General features: G+C 35.3%; 3 protein-coding genes across 6 annotated transcripts; 1 reads left to right on the forward strand and 2 right to left on the reverse strand.

Annotated features, from left to right (window-relative positions):
* Positions 1-429: 429 nt before the first annotated feature.
* LOC142547114 (mitochondrial import inner membrane translocase subunit TIM44-2-like) lies at positions 430-6,378 on the reverse strand. Of its 2 annotated transcripts, XM_075655212.1 has the most exons (14): positions 6,100-6,378; positions 5,906-6,018; positions 5,305-5,388; positions 5,099-5,174; positions 4,627-4,671; positions 4,077-4,520; positions 3,910-3,978; positions 3,009-3,073; positions 2,858-2,926; positions 2,696-2,768; positions 2,373-2,477; positions 2,205-2,276; positions 1,170-1,232; positions 430-678 (listed from the first exon to the last, which is right to left on the reverse strand). In XM_075655212.1, the coding sequence occupies exons 1-14, from the start codon at positions 6,178-6,180 to the stop codon at positions 541-543; spliced, it is 1,497 nt and encodes a 498-aa protein (XP_075511327.1). In that variant the 5' UTR covers positions 6,181-6,378; the 3' UTR covers positions 430-540. The 2 variants fall into 2 exon arrangements, with proteins under 2 accessions (XP_075511327.1, XP_075511328.1); XM_075655213.1 differs by lacking the exon at positions 6,100-6,378 and having other exon boundaries at positions 5,099-5,227; positions 5,906-6,016.
* A 2,586-nt stretch (positions 6,379-8,964) lies between these two features.
* Positions 8,965-10,535, reverse strand: LOC142547116 (uncharacterized). Of its 2 annotated transcripts, none has more exons than XM_075655216.1 (2): positions 10,331-10,535; positions 8,965-10,008 (listed from the first exon to the last, which is right to left on the reverse strand). In XM_075655216.1, the coding sequence occupies exon 2, from the start codon at positions 9,992-9,994 to the stop codon at positions 9,065-9,067; it is 930 nt and encodes a 309-aa protein (XP_075511331.1). In that variant the 5' UTR covers positions 9,995-10,008; positions 10,331-10,535; the 3' UTR covers positions 8,965-9,064. The 2 variants fall into 2 exon arrangements, with proteins under 2 accessions (XP_075511331.1, XP_075511332.1); XM_075655217.1 differs by having other exon boundaries at positions 8,965-10,028.
* A 1,086-nt stretch (positions 10,536-11,621) lies between these two features.
* Positions 11,622-18,944, forward strand: LOC142547115 (protein DETOXIFICATION 45, chloroplastic-like). 2 transcript variants are annotated; one of them, XM_075655214.1, is made up of 14 exons: positions 11,622-12,168; positions 12,696-12,883; positions 13,256-13,399; positions 13,513-13,637; positions 15,127-15,262; positions 15,906-16,002; positions 16,121-16,221; positions 17,315-17,478; positions 17,573-17,644; positions 17,754-17,870; positions 17,963-18,058; positions 18,146-18,267; positions 18,456-18,507; positions 18,602-18,944. In XM_075655214.1, the coding sequence occupies exons 1-14, from the start codon at positions 11,816-11,818 to the stop codon at positions 18,611-18,613; spliced, it is 1,779 nt and encodes a 592-aa protein (XP_075511329.1). In that variant the 5' UTR covers positions 11,622-11,815; the 3' UTR covers positions 18,614-18,944. The 2 variants fall into 2 exon arrangements, with proteins under 2 accessions (XP_075511329.1, XP_075511330.1); XM_075655215.1 differs by lacking the exon at positions 18,602-18,944 and having other exon boundaries at positions 18,146-18,279; positions 18,345-18,466.
* Positions 18,945-20,031: the final 1,087 nt, after the last annotated feature.

A 20,031-nucleotide genomic window follows, 5' to 3' on the forward strand; every position in this document is an offset into this window, starting at 1 on the left:
ACAGATAAGGAGTGGAGATGGAATTCGAGAACGGGGATGACAAACCCGCCCCCGCCTCGCCCCGTCTCATTGCCATCCTTAGATCCGCCCCTGATTTTCAACATACTTCTCCTTTAGCGATGGCTGCTCCATCTGTTGATGAAATACGCAAGGAAGGGCATTCAACCAATTCCGGGTTTTGTTTTTCAACATTGTCCTCGCCAAGCTAACCAATCGGCACACTTTCTCGCAACTGAAATGATTTCGATTGGCTCCATTCCTTGAAATGCACATTTTGTTGTAACGCAGGTTATATCGTATTATATATTAACTATTATTTAACTCAAAATAATATTAAAATTCAACGCATTATTTTTGGCTTACTTCGGGTAAATTCGTTTAAATTAACCTCACCCCACCTCATCTTTTACACGAGAGTAGAAATTGCTAACAAAATCAAAAGTGGCCTAAAAAAATTGGGTTTTAATGAGATGAGAGAACAAAATCCTCATCTACTCCAACATTATTTCTTGTTAATGTTAATAATTAAATGAATGAGATTTAAATGAGGGCCCTGACACCGAGCTGCTGCATTTCTCTAAGCTTCCATACAGAGTAAGGAGCGGCATAACCATCTCCAAGTTGTTCAGCATCCAACTGCTGCATAGCCCATGCATAATACACCGTCTGGATTGTATCCTGTTTCACAAACATACTTCAATCAAACAATCAAAACATCACATTGTTCTGATTCCAATGGAACTCACAAGACTTGAATTCATCAAGGGCATGCAGAAATTAACGAATGATCGTGCCAACTGCGAACCGATTGTTCACGTGCATTTCAACAACTATTACGCAGCCATTCCATCAGAGGCAAATATGGGTGACTATCTAGAGCAGAATCCTTACAAGTTTCCGGATCTAGGAAGGCTTATATTCCTCAAAGATGATTCTCAGGGTAGTCACGAAGGAAGACTGAATAATACTCCGCTTGGAAACATCAATTCATTCAAATAAATAAGTACGCGAAGTTCAATTGATGGCTTATATAATTTAACTTCAATGATGAGAGATGAACAGGGTACCCACAAGCTAGACAAAACAAGACCCAACTATAAATGCTTCTTCCCCATTTAATTTTTTTATTTATATTTAGAGGTTCGATGCAATAAAGGTCTCAACTTTACCTGACCACCTTCCGTTACTGAACCCAGACTATCGCGTACGCAGTAGACTTGCTGCGTTTGAAACTGTGACAATGTCAAACCAAAATAGTTGTCAGTGCCAACTATTGAGCATTTTCCGCACGAAACATCAAATATGTACGCTTGGTTTATCAACAGACGAGTTCTTCATGGAAAATCAGAATGATAATTCCACAGAGACCAGCAAACATCCTCAACCATTTTTCTAATCTAAACTAAAGTACCAAAATAGGGGAGGAGAAACAGTTGATTAAGAAGGTAAATTATATCCACTTGTACAAGGCTTGTCCACATCATCCCTTCCGAAAATCTTAATTAGGTTCACCTCCATAAATGTCTAAGATTTTACATTCGCACACTCAAGGACTTCATCATTTGGGTGATTGATATTACGTTTCAGAATAATAAAGGAAAAATTTTATTTATACGCATACTATTTCAAAATTTTATCTCACCAACATAGCCGAACATACTAAGGAGGTTTGATGATAAGCAAAGTGATAATAAATGAAAGCCTAGATGCAGCTAACTGTTGTCAAGTAAGTAAATACAAGTTCAAAATTAAATGGCATTTTTTAATCCTTGATCAAATAGCAATATCAGTATAGCAAAAGCATCCAGAAACTTGAACTTCTACTCTAGCAATATCAGTATTATATTTCAATCCTTGATCAAAGTACTTTTTCCCTCGGACTATTCCTTAAATTTTGTAATTTCAGGATTATTTCAAGTTTATATTATTCAATAAGTTATTAGTGGATGTTGGTTTCAGGGGACACAGTTGTAATTATGCTGTTAGATGATTTACTAATTTGGACAACATACTATAAAAGTATATATAATCTACCCCATTTGAACTTCTACCATATGTCAATTTAAATCCAGGAATAAAAAATGTAACGATTTTTCCTCTAACTTTTTCAAGAGGTGATGTGTTCATGTCAATAGGAATATAGGATGTATTCCCATGATTCTCCACACAAAAGCAAAGAAAGAGCAGACAAGGCGAGTTCTTACTGCCACTATTATAATGGGAGTGTCTCCCATCATTTTAGTCTCTCGAACATCGACTTCTGATATATGCAAAATCTGCAGGGAAGACACAAAGAAAAGAAATATGGACGGGGTTGACATATTCCTATGCAATGAATGAGAAGCACAAAAAGTGGTACAATGTATTCTCACCTTGTTATCAAAAAAGATCCCTTGGCTTTCAAAAGCTTTACGCTCCTCTATACACCGCTCAATGACGTGAAAAGTACAGTACTTCTTCAAAACATCCGCATCACCCTATAGACAGCAAAGCACATAAAAGCATACATCAAGTTAACTAAACAATGTGCCTTTTTAAAGTTACACTTTTTGTATCCAAACTAGAAATATCAATCCATTTTTGGTAACGATATCAGACCCATGGAACACCGAATTAGATATCAAATACAACCCTTGCCCTCATGGACTTGAAGACTTACTTTAAAATAAGCAATAAGAACGACTTGAAGACTTACTTTAAAATAAGCAATAAGAACTGGTTTGACCACTTCTTGAACCTCAGCTACAAATTCTGGTAAAGAAAAAGTCCTGCCACACAAAGTCAAGTGAGCGATATAACATTTCTGAATAGCACAGTTATCTTTTTATAAAACTTGAACAAGGACAAGTTATCTTACGGGTCTCTGCGACGAATCTCTTTAAATGACATGGCAGCGTCTGATTCTCCCAGAACAGTCTCACTAATACTGGCAAACAAAATAACAATTTTTAGTCATGTAAATGCTTTAAAATTTTAAATAAATTTAGGGGGAAAGGGTGGTAAGCTACTCTTGGATTTTGTGAACAACTGGGTGATCACTAGTCTCCCATCTCTCCCACATATCTTCTGCAATCTGTATTTCAGCAGCAAGGATGAGCTGCCAACGCTAAAATAAAAAATGCTGGAAAATCACCTAAGGTACAAATTGAAATATTATACATAAGTTTTTTGACCACTCATGCCCCTTTTCTAAAATTTTATAAACAATCCAAGAAAGAGAAAGGATTCTCCTAACATACTTAACCTCATGAGATTTTTTAGTATCAGCAAAAAAGGCTAATTAAGAGCAATTTTATAGGACCATAAAACCTAGAAACTTAAGCAGAAAGATTCATCTCACTTTAAACTGTCACCAAATATCTGTTCTCCGCCATGCTTATCTACAAACAGATTATGCATCTGTGATTCATAGCATGACTTTGGGGATGGTTGTGTACTTGTGTATAACAGGAAAGTGGGAAAAGCAATTGGCACGTGAAAATCCAACTGCCGTGACTGCTATTAAATAAACTTAATAATAAAACATGTAGACAACTTAATGCGACTAAGTTCTCTCAATATAAATATCAGTTAAATAGTAGCATCTTGGACAAATACTACATGCGGCAATTCAATTTCACTGTGCAAAACAAATGAATAAGACAGATTATTGCTAGCAATATATCATTTTAATCACACAAGCCAACAGAGAAAAAAACAGGCCTATCCACAGTCATTTGTGCTAATTTCTTCATTAAAGATATATGACTGATGAATTATCACAAAAAGTAGAATTTATGTATGAACTCTTATTTCGATCTTGAGTGGCAGACACCAGATTGAAGAAATTGCGGATGTTAGCAGTGTAGATAAAAGTTTAAATAGCGCAACAGAGAGAACTAAAATATCATATTTCACATTCAAAATTACCTCCTGGCTCTTTTCAAGTACAGGTTCACTTATCCCCCTAACACGCTTGAACATAGGATAGCCTCGCATCTGAGACATCAGTAAATAACATAAGGTGAAAAAGGGAACACAAAACATAAATAATCCAGCATACAAGATAGAAGATACGGATTCACATATCATATCACCTTATTCTTGAATGCCTCCCATTTCTTACTCCATGGGGATTGTTTCGAAGGCACCGCGACAATATCAGTCCGGGTACTTCTTTCAAAGTTTGAGGATGATGCAGCAGACGAAGCATCATATTCGAGACGCTTTCTCCTATTCGGATTGCCTTTCAACTCATCTTTCACAATCTCATAGCTCTTCTTTACCAAGTCAACGGGCCTCGCTTCCTTCACTTTGTGGAAAGCTAAAGAAACCTTGGGAGAAATGGAATAAAAACCATTCTTCAACTTGCCAAATAGAGTTTTGACATTATCATTAGAATCAGGTTGCTGTTGCTGCCCCTGTTGCTTTTCTCCTCCAAAGGCAGACTTGTCTCCACCATTGCCATTTGAGCAATGACTTGATGGAGTTCCATTGGATCCTGTTGGCTCTTGCTTTCCAGCACCATAACTTTCTTTAATCTGGATAAAGATTTAGACAGTTTGTGACTATCAAGTTTTCTATACTGAGTAATGTCACACAAAATGGCAGCAGACATTTGTTCAATCAAGCACAAAAACTTCACACCTCAATTTTAGCAGCAGTAATCTTTTCTTCCATGTCAGCATAAACCTTCATGAAAACAAAGTAACCCAAAAGTCAGTAAAATATGTAAACAGATAAATAACCAAAACAGTCCATTTTTTAATCTAATCAGTCAGTTGTTCAAGTTTAAATTAAATTCAGTCATTTCAGCCATCATCCCGTCACTCGACTTTGCAAGCTCCTCGGCGAATTGGAACCACAATTTGTATTCATGGCCAGATCATCCAGTTTTGAAATATTAATTTACAAGCAATTCATCACAACCGCAAAAAGTTCTGCAAAATCTATTCAAACCAAGTTTATATCTGAGCAAACCAATAGACATCAAAGTTGACTCTCAAGTATTGTGTACTTGAGGTAAAAAGCTTTCCAACATGGAAATACAACCAGACGGGTAAAATTCTGGTCACCTTTCAATGCCATTCATTACAAGACCAATAAGAGAAATTTATACCTTTTTTGCCTTTGCTTCAGTCTCTGTCCAAACATCATCAACATGCTTGTAGAGCTGCTCAGTAGTCTGCTTCGTTCTGCATTTCGCCATTTCACCAGCTCAGAGCTCCCATTGAAAGTGTCTGCCAGCCTTGACATACAACAGTATGTCTCAGCCTCCACGATACAAGTGCTCGCTAAACAAGAAAAAAATTGTAATAATATTACCTAGCTTTCAGGTCCTCTTTAACCCCTTTTAGTTCATTTGCCTTCTCCTTTAATTCCTCAACGGACTGTTGAAATTCCTGGTTCCTACACCAACAAACGAGTCTCTTGTCTCAATTGAAAAAACAAATGAGCATGGTATTGATTGGGTGCATTGCAAGTTTGTCAATGGCAACAAGTATAGCAAAGGAGGTTTGTGCTCAGATGCAAAGATAACTGCAAGAGAGCATCAATATCACAACTAACTTCAGTTCTGATAAGCTCGAAACTATGTGGTCACGCACACACAAAAATAAAAAAACAAAAAATCATCGCTGACCTCCTTTTCCTCTCAGCTCATACACCAAAAAGGCTTCATAAAATTAGCAGGGTTAAAATAACGAAGGCTTGCAAAGAAAAGATGCCTAGTATTACCAAAAATTGAACTTATATTTCGCATCCAAACCTATTCCAGCAAAAAACATACATAAATGTAAAAGAATCAAAACAAGAAATAATTGAACATAAATACCGCAATAAAACTGAAGTATCAAAGAGAATGTCGTATATTCATAAAAAATCAAGACGAAAAAGAAGATACCCAGTATTTTTATTTACACATTACCTGTCAACTTCACCTTTAATCTTATTAGAGAACTCATTGAACACGCTGAACTCACGTCTAAGCATATTCCCATAGGACGAAACGAACTGCGGCCTTTCCCATCTACTCGAGGCCTACATAGAAACAACCGCACAAGCTATCACCAGAGCAATATGCCATCTTTCATGCATACGGGAAGACCGGGAAGCGCGTACCTGTTTGGATGCTATTAATTGTGGTTGAAGAAGCATATGCTTGTTGATCAAGAAATCTCTAAGGACTTTTCTGTTGGCCATCAGACCCGGCGAGGAATTTCTTCTTCCCTAGGAAAATGCGGGAAGAGACCAATTTCTTAGGGTTCTGTCGAGCGTGCTGTGTTTCAACCTCGGCAAAAGACAAGGCCTGGCTCTGTGTGGAGCAAAAGCTCAACTATTCTTTAAAAAAAGGAGAAGGCAAGGCAATTTTCTTGCCCTAATGCAACTACCGTAAGTTTCAGGTTCTGGTCGACTCATTTATTTATTTATTTTTAATTTATTCTTTTGTAGGGATAATTTTCCTTAAAGAAATTTACAATTAAGCCCTTATACTTTTTGATACATTATCATTACTCCCAAATTTTTTAAAAAATTGTCAGCTAATCGATCAAATAATTTAATAACAATATCCCTAAATCTCAAATATAAACGTGTGGTAAAAGAACTTGCCGACGTAATGGCTCCGTTTCGACAAATACTTGTAAAACATTTTTATAAATGTTTTAAAAGTTTTTTTATGAATAAATATGATTTCGGACAATTATTCTATAAAAATATTTTCGGCTGTTTGGTTATTCTAAAAACATCAAAAAAATCTTCCAATAGTTCTTCAAAATCTATACTTTACAAACATTTTGCAAACACAATTTACAAAAATCTTATCCAAATACGTACTCTTAGGTTTTCTCACAATGAAATACTAAAAATGTTTTTAAAGAATTTGTCCAAACAGAGCCCGACATTCAAAATGACAAGAATAACCTTTTAGTCTTACATTCAAATTTCACACGCTAAATTCGATTAATCAAAGTGCAAAACGATGTGGGACGGACCACGATGCATTACAACAAGATGGCAAATAGAAGCAGAGAAAACTTGACGATGCTGCAGTTCTTATGGTGCTTCAAAGAGCTACTTCAGAAAAGGCCAAGAAAACAGAAGCATCAACAAATTCAAAAGGTGGAAATTATGATGATTAACTCTGGTAAAAAGAATGAAGGAACTTCACTTTTTAGTGATGTTAGGCTGTTATGCATTTTAAAGCTGGATATAATTGTCCGTTGGAGGAATTGGGAGGCTTCTCGAATTTATTTACACATTCAGAAACTTGTATTCGACCTTCTTTTAAAAAATTTAAAACATTTGTTTATCTGTGTTTGGTTGAAGGATAAAATAAACTAATGATTAATATGTAAATGATAAAGAAAATGATTGTTGTAGAAATGTAATATATGATGTAAAATAATATTATGTTTGGTAAGATTTTTAGGTGTGGGATAATTTTGAATTTTTTGATGAGACGACAAAATTGCCCTTTTTTTTCTTCTTCCACTACGGCTGCGGCGGTCCGGCGGCGTTGGTGCTCCGACGGTCGAGTTGGCAGCGACGGTCCGTCGACGGCGGTGCTGCGGCGGTCCGGCGACGGCGGTTGCGAAGACAGCGGTGCGACAGTGGTCCAGCGGCGTTCGACGACGGTGGTGGTCCCGCAGCTGATCCGGCAGCCGAGGTGGTTCCGGCGGTCCGGCGGCGGTCTGGGGACGATCCGGCGGCGACGGTCCAGCGGCGGTCCGGCGGCCAAGGTGGTTCAACAGCGATGAAGGAGGAAGGGTAAAAGTGGAAAGAGAGTAGAAATAGAGAAGAATTGATAATCCTACGGATGAAGGATGTATTATTTAATCACACTTAATACAACCTAATTATTTATAGGAGGGATTGAGTTGGTTAAATAAAAATCGTACCAAACATTAGATAAAGTGTGATAAAATAATCTATCATATTTAATCTGGCAAACCAAACGCAACGTAAGATAATTGTTTCTGCACTCACTGTGCATTTACACCTCGTTCCATCGTGATTATCATTTCATGAGCATTGGGATTCAATTTTTTTTTTTATTAATTGCAAGATCAAAATCTTTATAGTATTATTTTTTATCAGGATATTTGGGGGAATAACTTGGGTCAAACTTCATTTTCTAAAAAATGATCATCTCCGTGTGTATTTGAATATTTTCAAATGTATATGAGAACGTCATTTTTTTAAAAATGTATGACTAATGTTATTTTGCTAACACTTTTTTTTTTACCTTTGTTTCTTTAGATTGCAAAGTTGGTTTTGCAAAACATCATGGTTGATTTTTGTTATAATAGTTCGGTTTTCTCTTTTTCCCAAAAAAAATGATTAAATATTGGGTGGTGAATCATATTTTGGGTGATTGCGGCAAAGTCTACCTTACAGTCAATAGTTGGACAAGATTGTTCTCACTACAGCTAAGGTCGTGGGATAAAATATTTGCGCACATTTAATTTTGAATTATATGCATGTTTTTATGGCATGAATCCAAGACAGCTGATCGTTTTTGGTATTGAGAGACTAAAAAAATTTAAATTTCGCAGTGTTTTCAATATGTGTTCCGGAGAAACCCAACATAAACTTTGTTCCCATCAATCAACACCAGGCAAAAAGATCAAACAAGAACTTGGAATAAAACAAGAACTTCTTCCAAGTTCCATTGTGTATTGTTTCTCTTTCTTTTGAACCTTTTTCTTTACTCTGATTTCACAATAAAAAACTGTATTCGTTATCCTTCACTCCGGTTTCCTAAAATTCGAAAATTCATCTCTTCACAACAAAAAAAGATCAACCATTTTTCCAAATAAGGGATCTGATCACAAAGTTGTCGCTGATTATTTTTGGGGTTTGGTTGTGGGATTGTTGAGTGATAGTGTTAATTTCTCACTACTTGAAAAAAATTTGATTCTTCAACATTTTTCTGAATATGTTTTCAATTGTTTGATTTTTCCTAGCACTTTTAACATATAAATAATTCATTTTCTTAAAATGGTGAACCATCTCAACTAGTTGCCAAAACATAGTTTATCAATGCAAACAACACAAACTGGTTAAAATGAAAGTACATAAATTCTTAGAACAGAAACCTCTTTGAAGCATTTTTCCCAAGAATTGCCTCCCATACCAAAAGAGAAAAAGGCCCTTTCTTTTCCAAATACTCCCTAACCGCTTTCTCTTCGACAAAAAAACCCTTTTCTTTCAACGAAGAGATCACACTCCTAGACTCCTCCTGGCCCTTCTCTCGGCAATACCCATCAACCAAATCCGTAAAAGTCGCCATATTCGGTGAATGTCCAGCCTCGAGCATTTCAATACAGAAACTGTACGCATCCTCCAACCTCTTCCCTCTGCAAAGTCCTCCAATCAGCACCTCATAGCTAAATGCATTTGGAAGAATCCCATTACTCTGCATTTTCTTGAATATTCTCACCGCATCATCGAACTTGTGTGCTTTACAGAAGCCATCGACAACAGCAGTGTACACGACCACCTCAGGGATCGAGCCCTTCTCACGCATCAACCCAAAGAGCTTCATTGCCTCTTGCACCAACCCATCTTTACACAACCCATCGAGCATAGCCACTGCATTAGGGACCAGCCCCGTCTCCTTCATCTTCCTGAAAATCTCATCTGCATCCCCCGGAGGCGATGGCGACTCAACCGTTTCCTTTTCTGATGTCTTGCTAACATTATTTGCAGATTCAGATATAGAGGGTTCTGATTTGCGATCAAAACCAAGTTTGAATCTTTCAAGAAAGTCATCATCAGCTGTGCTTCTTGATGAATTCAGACTTTCATTTTCACGACCACGATTGAATTTTGGGAATTTATCGTTTCTAGGAGGAGGTGACTGCCTTCTCAAGGGCCTGTTTGGGATTGGATCGGGAGGGTGATCACAATCCTTGCCATCACCAACAGAGGAGCATGAACGTAGTTGCAGCAACAGGCGAGCATTGGAAAGTGATTTCTCACAACAAAATTTAATCTTGAGCAAAGTGGACATTGGTATTGGATATCCTGCAGGAAATTCAACCAATCTATTTCCTTTTGTCACTAAACATTGATAAGCAAAAATTCAACAACAAACATGACTCGAGGTCCGTAGGGAGGACTCGGATGGGTCCGGAGTTAAAAGCAAGACTCTATGCAATAGCTAATGCTACCAGCTTTGTAACTTGTAAATACTCCAATCCAATACATAAAATAAAAGAAGCAAAACCCACAAAAAAAAATTGATGAATCAAAAAACACATTCAATTCAAACATCTAAACCCAAAATTTGAAATCAATATCTAACCGAAGGCCAAAAATAGCAATACTAGCAGGTAAACTACATTACCTCAGGAAACGCAAGTGTTAAAATTCCTCAATAACTTCCTCTTCTCCACAAATCTCAGGCAGGCCAACAGGACATTTCTTTGTCTCTTCAAAATTTCATTAGGAGAACGCGAAAAGGAACAAAGATTTTAGGGTTTTTCTGTTGAGCTGTGTTCCAACCTTTGGCTAATTTCTTGCCCTAATGCTGTTTGGTTCGCAGAAACAAAGTGAAACGAAGTATTTTTTTTTAAAAAAAACAAAATATATTGTTTATTACAAAAATTATTATTTTTAAATACTTATTTAAATAATTTTTTTAGAAATCAGAATTTATCTGTTCTACTTTTTTTTTATAAAAAATAAAATCACTCTTTACCGTATATTTAAACGTGAAAATCGATTATGTTTTATTTAATAAAAACATTTTTAAAACTTATACTTATCTAATGTTTTTCTAAATGTGTTTGAAATGTATAAAAAATGAGATTTGAAATTGTAACTGGATTTTAAGTCCATGGAATTGTAATTCTATTTTGGCTTTTTATTAAGATTTAAAATGTAATTTGTAATTTGATTTGAAAATTAGAACATAATATTTCTTATATTAAAAAATTTTGTATTGCTTATTTTTAAACTTCTTTTCTTATGATAATATCGTATAAATACTCTTTTTTTTTTTATCAAGGACAAAAAATATTTTTAACATATAACAAATATTTTTATTATATATATTTTATAAGAAAAAAAAAATTAAAGTTTATTGAGATAAAATAAAGTTATCAAATTTTGATAAATTGAGTTTTTAGTATTAAAAATAATGTAGTTTTTTAAGAGAAAAATAATTCATCTAATTTTTTTAATATAAAAAATTTATTTGATTTTCTCAATATATATATAATATAATAATGTGAATTGATAATTTAGATTTTTGAATAAATGATACTTTGTATAAATTTTACAAAAGATTTAAAATTTACAAACAAGTTATATAAATTTAATAATAAAGTAATTTTATTGTTTTAAGAATTCAAAAATCCTATCAGTTTTAAAGAATTACATTTAATTAAATGAAATATCATGAAATTTCGTCAAATATCAATCTCATTTAAATTGCATGTTTTTGTATGGAAACTAGCGATATCATGAAATGAAATATAGCGAATTCTTGAGTGACAGATTTCTTTAGAATAATAAATTTATTTATTTCTATACAAATTTTTAACATAATTTTATTATTTATAACATAATAAATAAATAAATAAATATTCATAATTTTAATTGAAAGTAAAAGTAGCAAAAAGGTGACTCTTTTACAAATGAGGGATGTCATAGATATTTGCTTGTATAAAGAAAGATTCCGGAAGCATGAACGTCGGACGATCCTAACCGACTCAGTCACGAGAACGTGACGTCTTCCTTTCCTCTTTCAAATTTGAACTGAAATTTTGTAATCTTTTAAGTTCATTTGGGGGCGTGTGTACATATTTCGAGAATCAACATAAAAACAATGGCGGTGGCCGCACCATTCAGTGCTGGTGCGTCGGTATGGAGTCGATTAACATGTTGGAACCGTAGAAGGGATATTTCGTTGCACCAGTCAACAGGGCTTCGAGTTCATTGTGGGGCAGACAACTTGGGGAAACATAAAATTATTGATGGTCGACGTTTTGAGGCTCGTTCTCTGTCTTTCGAAAAGGCAAAAGGGTTCACGAGTTATCCGCTCGTTCGTCATAGGAGGCACTTGTTGTCAAGGTTCGGTAACCACCGGAGTTCCGATTGTGGGGTGCAGTCTCGTGACGTAGACGAAAACTCTGCAATACAAGAAGAAGACTTTCTCTCTAATTCAAATGGAGGACACAAGTATGATATCCTTTTACTGGGATGATTTTGAAAAATGGCCCACATACAAGCATTTCAAAAAAAAAAAAGGCCTCCCCAGTGTTTTGTTTTCCATTACTTCTGGTTCCGGCCTCAATTTTTCAGGGGCACTTCAGATACATAGTCTATCTCACATCTTATCTTATCTTAAAAACCAAAAAGCGCCATCTTTAATGCTTTTACAAGCTTTGCACCATGCAGAACACATAGAATAAGTCCATTTAAAAGTAGGAACTGATGCAAGTGCGTACATAGTTAAACTTCAGTCCATATTTTGGAGCTGTGATATTTATTTATATGAAAATAATGCGGAACTTCTTCGTTCCTATGAATACTGAAGTCTGTGGCACCTAGTGATGATTTAATTTTAGGTCTAAATTTATTTGCCTATCTGTAGTCTAAATGCCATCGATCTTCTTGTCAATAAAGAGAACTTATGTGTCAGATGATTATAAAATATTTATGATTTATCTTTCTGTTAATCTTTATTCTCATCTAATTGTTTCCAGTGAGTTGAACTGCACTGCTTCTTCTGGGATCATTAGCACCGAGGATGACTCGAGGGAACCTCCCATCAGCACGTCTTTGTCAAAAGATGTTAAGCAAGAGCTTGTGATGCTCACTTTACCAGCAATTGGGGGACAGGCCATTGAACCTCTGGTACAATTGATGGAGACGGCATTCATAGGAAACTTGGGTAAGGTTTGATGCTTAGGTATTTGACCTGACTTCTGGGTTGCTTATCCTGTAATTTTTTCACATGATCTATGTAGTTACCCTTCTACTTTGTATACATGGCATAACTATGAATATTGTGAGTTTGCTTGAAGGTCGATGAGATTAATCCTTAAACTTTTGACACGCGCCATGATGAAGTGAATTAGCTTTCTTTAATTAATTTATTCAAAGTGTGATCTAGTGATGTATTCTACTTCAACAGCTAGATATCAATATATGAATGCATTGTTTTTTCTTTTTTAGTTTGCATTGCTACTTCTCACATGGTTGTTATCTATCAGGTTCTGGCATTTCATTGCTCTCACAATTTACTAGCATGTTTCTCATTTAGGTTCCGTGGAGTTGGCCTCTGCTGGTGTCTCCATGTCTCTCTTTAATATAGTCTCAAAGCTTTTCAATATCCCTCTCCTCAGCGTTGCTACTTCTTTTGTGGCCGAAGATATTTCTAAGAATGCGAGCAGATTTCACACATCCGGTAGATTTGGAATTGTTGGATATACACTTTGTTTTGAATAACAAATGTAAGTTTCTCTTGATGATAGTGCTCTTTTAATTCAACTTTAACTTTTCTTTCCTTTATCGTTGCAGAAAAAAGGGTGCAGCTTTCTTCTGTGTCCACAGCTTTGCTTTTAGCTGTTGGCATTGGCATCTTTGAAGCTATTGCCCTGTCTCTGGGATCTGGACCGTTGCTAAGTTTGATGGGAATATCACCAGTATTCATTTTCCTGTTCTAAGTTCTAACATTCTATAAATTATATGGCTCTCAATATTTTACCTTTTGTTAATTTTTTCCTGGTTGTATTGTACTTTCCATATTTAACTATCTTGACAATTTGTTGCTTAGAAGTTTGACTTATTTTGGTGTGGTATTACTCGTTGGCCAAATTGTAACTTTTGCCAAATTCTAATTATATAAGGTTTGATTGTATTAATTTTTTTGCTTCTATTTTGTGCTAAAAAAAAATTATCAATCTTTTGTTTGGAATTGAAGGCATCTGTCTGGCTTTTGTCACCAAGGGCGTTATGTGATATTTGATCTCTCGACCTTTGCCCCCGGAAATGGAGAGATCATTGAACTATTTATTTGTAGCTAAGCCGTGGAGATCAAAATATGTAGTCTTCTAACATTTGCTGAGTTTTTTATCGTCATCTGTTTTTTAATCCAAAATAGATATGATTGGTGACGTGGATATTGAAACACAATAAGTAATATTGATTTACTTTTTGTATTACTCCCAAACCTGCGGTGTTTCGTGGCTTTAAAGGAAGGAAAACTCAAAAGAACGATCACACATTTATAATCTATGCAACATGGATACTTCTAATTCTTTTCTTCTGAAGTATCGGATACGATATGTTGATATGTGTGTCGGATACGGCAAAATCCGTGTCGTTGACTTTTTATAGGTTTGATCAGTCGAATACGTCTTGGACACGGCTAGAATACGTCATGGACACGACAGATATACGTTTATGGATACGTTTTTAAATCACGGCTCTGAAGTTGTGCATTGTATATATTTACATAAATATGTATATATATTTCTACAATATATTTATATAAATATATATGTATATATACCGTTTTTATTTTTTAAATACTAAATATATATATATATATATATAATATTTATATTTTAATAATTGTCGTATCCTAGCCATTGTCTTATATTTTCAAAATTTGTCGTATCCGTATCGTATTCGATACGATATCCGTGCCCGTATCCATGCAACATAGTTTATCATTCATTGTGTTTTTATGTATCATGTGTTAGATAGGGCTTGATGGTCAATTTGTTCTTGTGCTACAAAGTTTGAATTTGATTAAATTAATGACTATATATATATAATATTTATATTTTAATAATTGTCGTATCCTAGCCATTGTCTTATATTTTCAAAATTTGTCGTATCCGTATCGTATTCGATACGATATCCGTGCCCGTATCCATGCAACATAGTTTATCATTCATTGTGTTTTTATGTATCATGTGTTAGATAGGGCTTGATGGTCAATTTGTTCTTGTGCTACAAAGTTTGAATTTGATTAAATTAATGATTATTTGGACGGAAGGCAATAAACTTGTGCCTTGTTAACTTGTCATCATCGTGCTCTTAACTAATCACTATGTGACCTTCTACTGCTACATTTGGCATTTAAATTTACACGTAATATTTTTGTAAGTTTAACTGCCATTACAGGTCTCTTCTATGCGTATTCCAGCACAACGATATCTTCTTCTTAGGGCTCTTGGTGCTCCTGCATTTGTTGTCTCTTTGGCTCTTCAAGGCATTTTTCGTGGTTTCAAGGATACAAAGACCCCTGTGATTTGTTTAGGCAAGTTTTCCTTTGCCTTTTGGTTTAATTGTGTTCAAACAGTTCGATAATGTAGCTAGTCTTTTTCTGAAATGAGAGCTAATGAAAATATTTTCTTACGAAGAATGATTAAATAGGTATATAATGCTGCATGATAAAGTATCTCATGACGCCGCTGTTGTGTGAAATGTATGTAATGCATTTCTTCATTGGGACGAGCGACTTTTAAAGTTCATTTGTCACATGATGGAAATACATTGTTTAAGAAGTTATATCTTATAATAGTGGTGGGGACTGAGGATTCATAATGCCGAGTATCTAACATCAATGTAAAAAATCTGTTTTTCTAGTTAGTTATATGCAAAAGACTTGGTTTAACTTGCATTCAACAATTTGTGCATTCTTTGGTGTGAACTTTACCCTTAGGAACTCAAATGCTTTGTGGTTGGACGATTATAAATTCATTTCCATAAACAGTCCTTTTAAAATTATTTTTCATAAACGACTCTCTTTTGCTGCAGGTTTCAGAAATTTTACTTCTGTGTTTCTCTTTCCATTGTTCATTTATTATCGTCAGATGGATGTTTGTGAAGCTGCCATTTCTACCGTTGTATCACAGTATGTGTTCAATTTCCATTTATGGGCTCTGTTTTTTTTGCTGCAGGTTTCGGAAATTTTACTGCTGTGTTTCTCTTTCCATTGTTTATTTATTATTTTCGGATGGGCGTTTATGGAGCTGCTATTTCTACCGTTATATCACAGTATGTGTTCAATTTCCATTTATGAGCTCAGTTTTTTTAACTCCTCTGTTATTCTGGGACCCTCCGTGTTTGCTTCACTTGAATATCTAGATTTAATATTCATGTTGCTTGTGCCTAGATATCTTGTTGCTTTTTCGATGATTTGGAACCTGAATAAGAGAGCTGTCTTGTTGCCTCCAAAACTTGGAGAGCTGAAGTTTGCTGATTATCTGAAATCAGGCAAGCATTTCTCGTTCAAGTTTTAACTAAAATATTTAAACGCGTTCCACAGAATGTTATTTTGAAGTGCTTCATTTGGTTGATACGAGGGTGTTTTTTTTACTTCCTTCATAGGAACAACCTATTCATGCTCAAAATTAGCTCTATGGTACTAACTAGCTACTGCAGATAATCTGTTTTAAGGTTTCTAATTGGTTTGATTCTTTAAAATGTAGCATACTATCATTTTAGACCTGCTTTTCCAATTGTCATCCGATTGCTGATCATGCTTAAAATTGGATTTTATATCTGTGTTTTCTATACGACTTCTCTACTCCGTTTTTAAGATTCTCTTTCCACACATACTTTATCAGAAGTTGGTTGACTGAAGTCTCCCCCTACCCTAAATGTTCCCTTTAAAGAGTTCTAAATTTTTAAAGCTTACCATGAAGGTCAGGGCTGATAATTTTTTCCTATCCTTATAATTTTAGTTAGTTTTGCAATAACGGTTGACCTACAGACTTGGAAATACACAACGTAAGTCACTCAAGAGTTGTTCCTTGTTTTTAATGTTTTTAACATGCGGAGTTTATTTGTCACTTAGAGTGTGACTATATGATTTTAAATTCATGTAGCTGAAATGTATTAGAAAAATCATGTGACAAATCTATGACTAAGTGGTATGACTATTTTATGCAGACATTGATGAGATACCACTGCTAGAATAGAACTGCAGTTAAAATTGAGATATCAATATAAAAAGTTTCTGCATCGTTGTACTGAGGTGTCTGAACTGTGACTACATGTGAAAAATAGTCATTTCCTCTCTTGTTCTTGTATGTGTATTTGAAATACCTTGCATGCTAGTTTATCTTTACATTTAAGAAATAATACGTGACTTCCATATAAATTGGATATTCTGTTGTTCAAGTCACGGCTATGAGGAATATGACGATTTTGAACACATCGAGCATGCTGATCAGGTTCAATTACTATAATTTTGACGTGGCCACGACTTTCATTCTGGAATACACTCTCCCAATACGTAGTTTAGTATTATTTGGCTCATTCAAATATCGAGGACATATTTTATTTGAATGTTTGTGGTCATCAGGTGGTTTTCTTATTGGGAGAACACTTGCTGTTCTGCTGACTATGACACTTGGTACATCGATGGCTGCACGCCAGGGCCCTATCGCGATGGCTGCTCATCAAATATGCTTACAAGTATGGCTTGCTGTATCGCTTCTCACAGATGCACTTGCTACTTCGGCTCAGGTTATTTTTATGGTTTTACCCCCTTTTCTGTCTTTTGTTTTTCTAGGTCGCTTTAATCCTTTTTCCAACTCATTAAGTTGAGCCATCTATCCAGGCCTTGATTGCTAGTTATATATCAAGAGATGATTACAGGACTGTTAGGGATCTCACACAATTTGTGTTGAAGGTAGTACTTGTCTTCTTATTCAGTAGGTTCTTTGGTCAGCTTAAGTTTCTTTGTATAACTGATTCCAATTTTTTTTTTCCTGATTTAAGCTTTATTGTTGTGTTTCTAGATAGGTTTTGCCGTAGGTGTTTTCTTAGCTCTGGTTCTGGGTGTTTCTTTTGGTTCTTTGGCCGAATTTTTTACGAAGGAAACAGAAGTACTAGGTGTTGTTAAAACTGTTGCTTTGGTAAGTGATAAATCCAAGTCTTTCTGGAAGCATTCTCGTTAAAGGTAGAAACAACAATGTCTCCTAACATGATATTGCTGCAAATGGTGCAGTTTGTGAGTGCCAGCCAACCTATAAATGCTCTAGCTTTTATCTTTGATGGACTCCATTACGGTGTTTCGGATTTCCCTTACGCAGCACGTTCTATGGTAATATTCTTCACATCATGTGATAAAGCTTGATAATGGGGAAAAAGCTCTCATATACGTACATACATATATGGTTGTAAAATGCAGATGGTGGTTGGGGCTGTGTCTTCTGCGTATCTGCTAAGTGCTCCTACCATCTTCGGACTTCGGGGTGTTTGGTCAGGCTTGACTCTCTTCATGGGATTGAGGATGGTGGTTGGATTTATAAGGTGAAATGTATCGTTTATCTATTAATGTTCTTGAAATGCCGCTCTCTCTTTCTTGGTTTTACACCCGTTTTTGCCAGTACGTTGCGCCAAATAAATTTTTCTTCATACAACTAATTTCATTGGCTTGAAGAAGAAAAGACAAAAAATTTGGCACAATCATTTCTAAACTATATTTCTTCTACTTTCAGGTTATTGTCGCACAGGGGTCCGTGGTGGTTCCTGCACGTCAACGAGGCCAAGGTTAATTCCGAGTTGTTCAAGTTGAATCGGATGGATATTTTTATTACTTTTATCAAATAATATTATTTATCTTCTATTGTTTTGTGACTTTCAGGTCACTGGGTGAGAAGTTGAGAGTTGAGGAACGCTTGCCTGGGAGCCAACCCAGGAAACGACTGATAAAAAACAAATACTTGCTAGGAAGCCTGTAGAGAATTCTAGATTCGAGACCGTGCAGCACCTGAAGAAATGGAGTATTTGGTTTTCTCATTGGGGGCAGACGTGCGGGGTAGTTTTAGATGATGACAAGATATTGTTGAACCATTACCGTTCTTGTTTATACATAGAGACCAAGTTTTAGCTAATGTACAAGGCTTTGACTGAACCATTCATTGTAACTTATATTTGCGCCACACGACAAGATATAATGGTGTACCATCAATCAATTTTGAACTCAACATCGTGTTAAAACCATCTCGATATATTGCTTTTCCGCCAAGGATCAAATTACATTTGTTTGCATATTAAAAAAATTCGGCACTTTGCACATCATTATTTGACAAAACCCAAAAATTAATATATATAATCAAATCACTACAATAATGAAGTGTGAAAATATGTTGAAAGTCGGTCGAGATTTGCAATGACAGCATCCACAACTTCTGGAGTGGTACTGCTTCCCCCAAGATCTTTTGTACAGTATCCACCTTCAGATATTACACGCTTCACAGAGGTCTCTAGTCTGTCGGAAAATGAAGGAACTGCAGGTGTCTCAGCAAGCAGCAAAGCTACGGGATTTGCTGCCTTTGTTTCTACTACTTTCTCATTTCCTGCTGAGGCACCTTGCTCGAATATGGATGATCCGCCCCGACATTCCCTGAAAGGGATCAACCCATTGAGTATCGCTTTAAATCAAGAAGATATCATTCATGTCAAATCAAATCAATACAATTGATGCAGATTTGTAAGTAAACGTCGTCATAACAGATAAGGTTGAGTATGTATGATCACATTCTTTGATTCTAGATTTTTGGTGGTCGGTGCTCGAGGGTCTTGATTTAAAAAATATGAGCAATTGGAAATTATGAACTTGAGTTTAAAATAGCTGCATGGGATCAAGTAGTAGTATGTCTTTTCCATCTGGAAAGGAGGAAAAGCTCTCGAAAGAACTCACGATGACACCAGAATTCCAGCAGCTATCTATGCAACCAGATTCCCATAAAGTTTAGGAGTTAACTGCTATTTCTTGTGTATTTCAAGGCTTCAAAACTCAATTAAACAAATCTCTTCCAAACTAAAAAAAAAAAAAAAAACAAGGGAGAGCTATTATTAGAAACCATGGATCCATTTACATTAATTTACTTATATTTTCGAAAATGAAAATAAATTTATCCTTTTTTAAATACTTGAGTTTTGGAATTAAATATTTAATATGACACTTATTTATTCTGAAACTTCTAAATTTATATATTATTATTATTTAAATAATAAATTTTTTTAACAGTTTAGATATTAAAATGTTTTATATCACGTTTGCCGGGTTCA

This window comes from Primulina tabacum, chromosome 5, assembly GCF_025594145.1.
Source record: "Primulina tabacum isolate GXHZ01 chromosome 5, ASM2559414v2, whole genome shotgun sequence".
Lineage (NCBI taxonomy): Eukaryota > Viridiplantae > Streptophyta > Magnoliopsida > Lamiales > Gesneriaceae > Primulina > Primulina tabacum.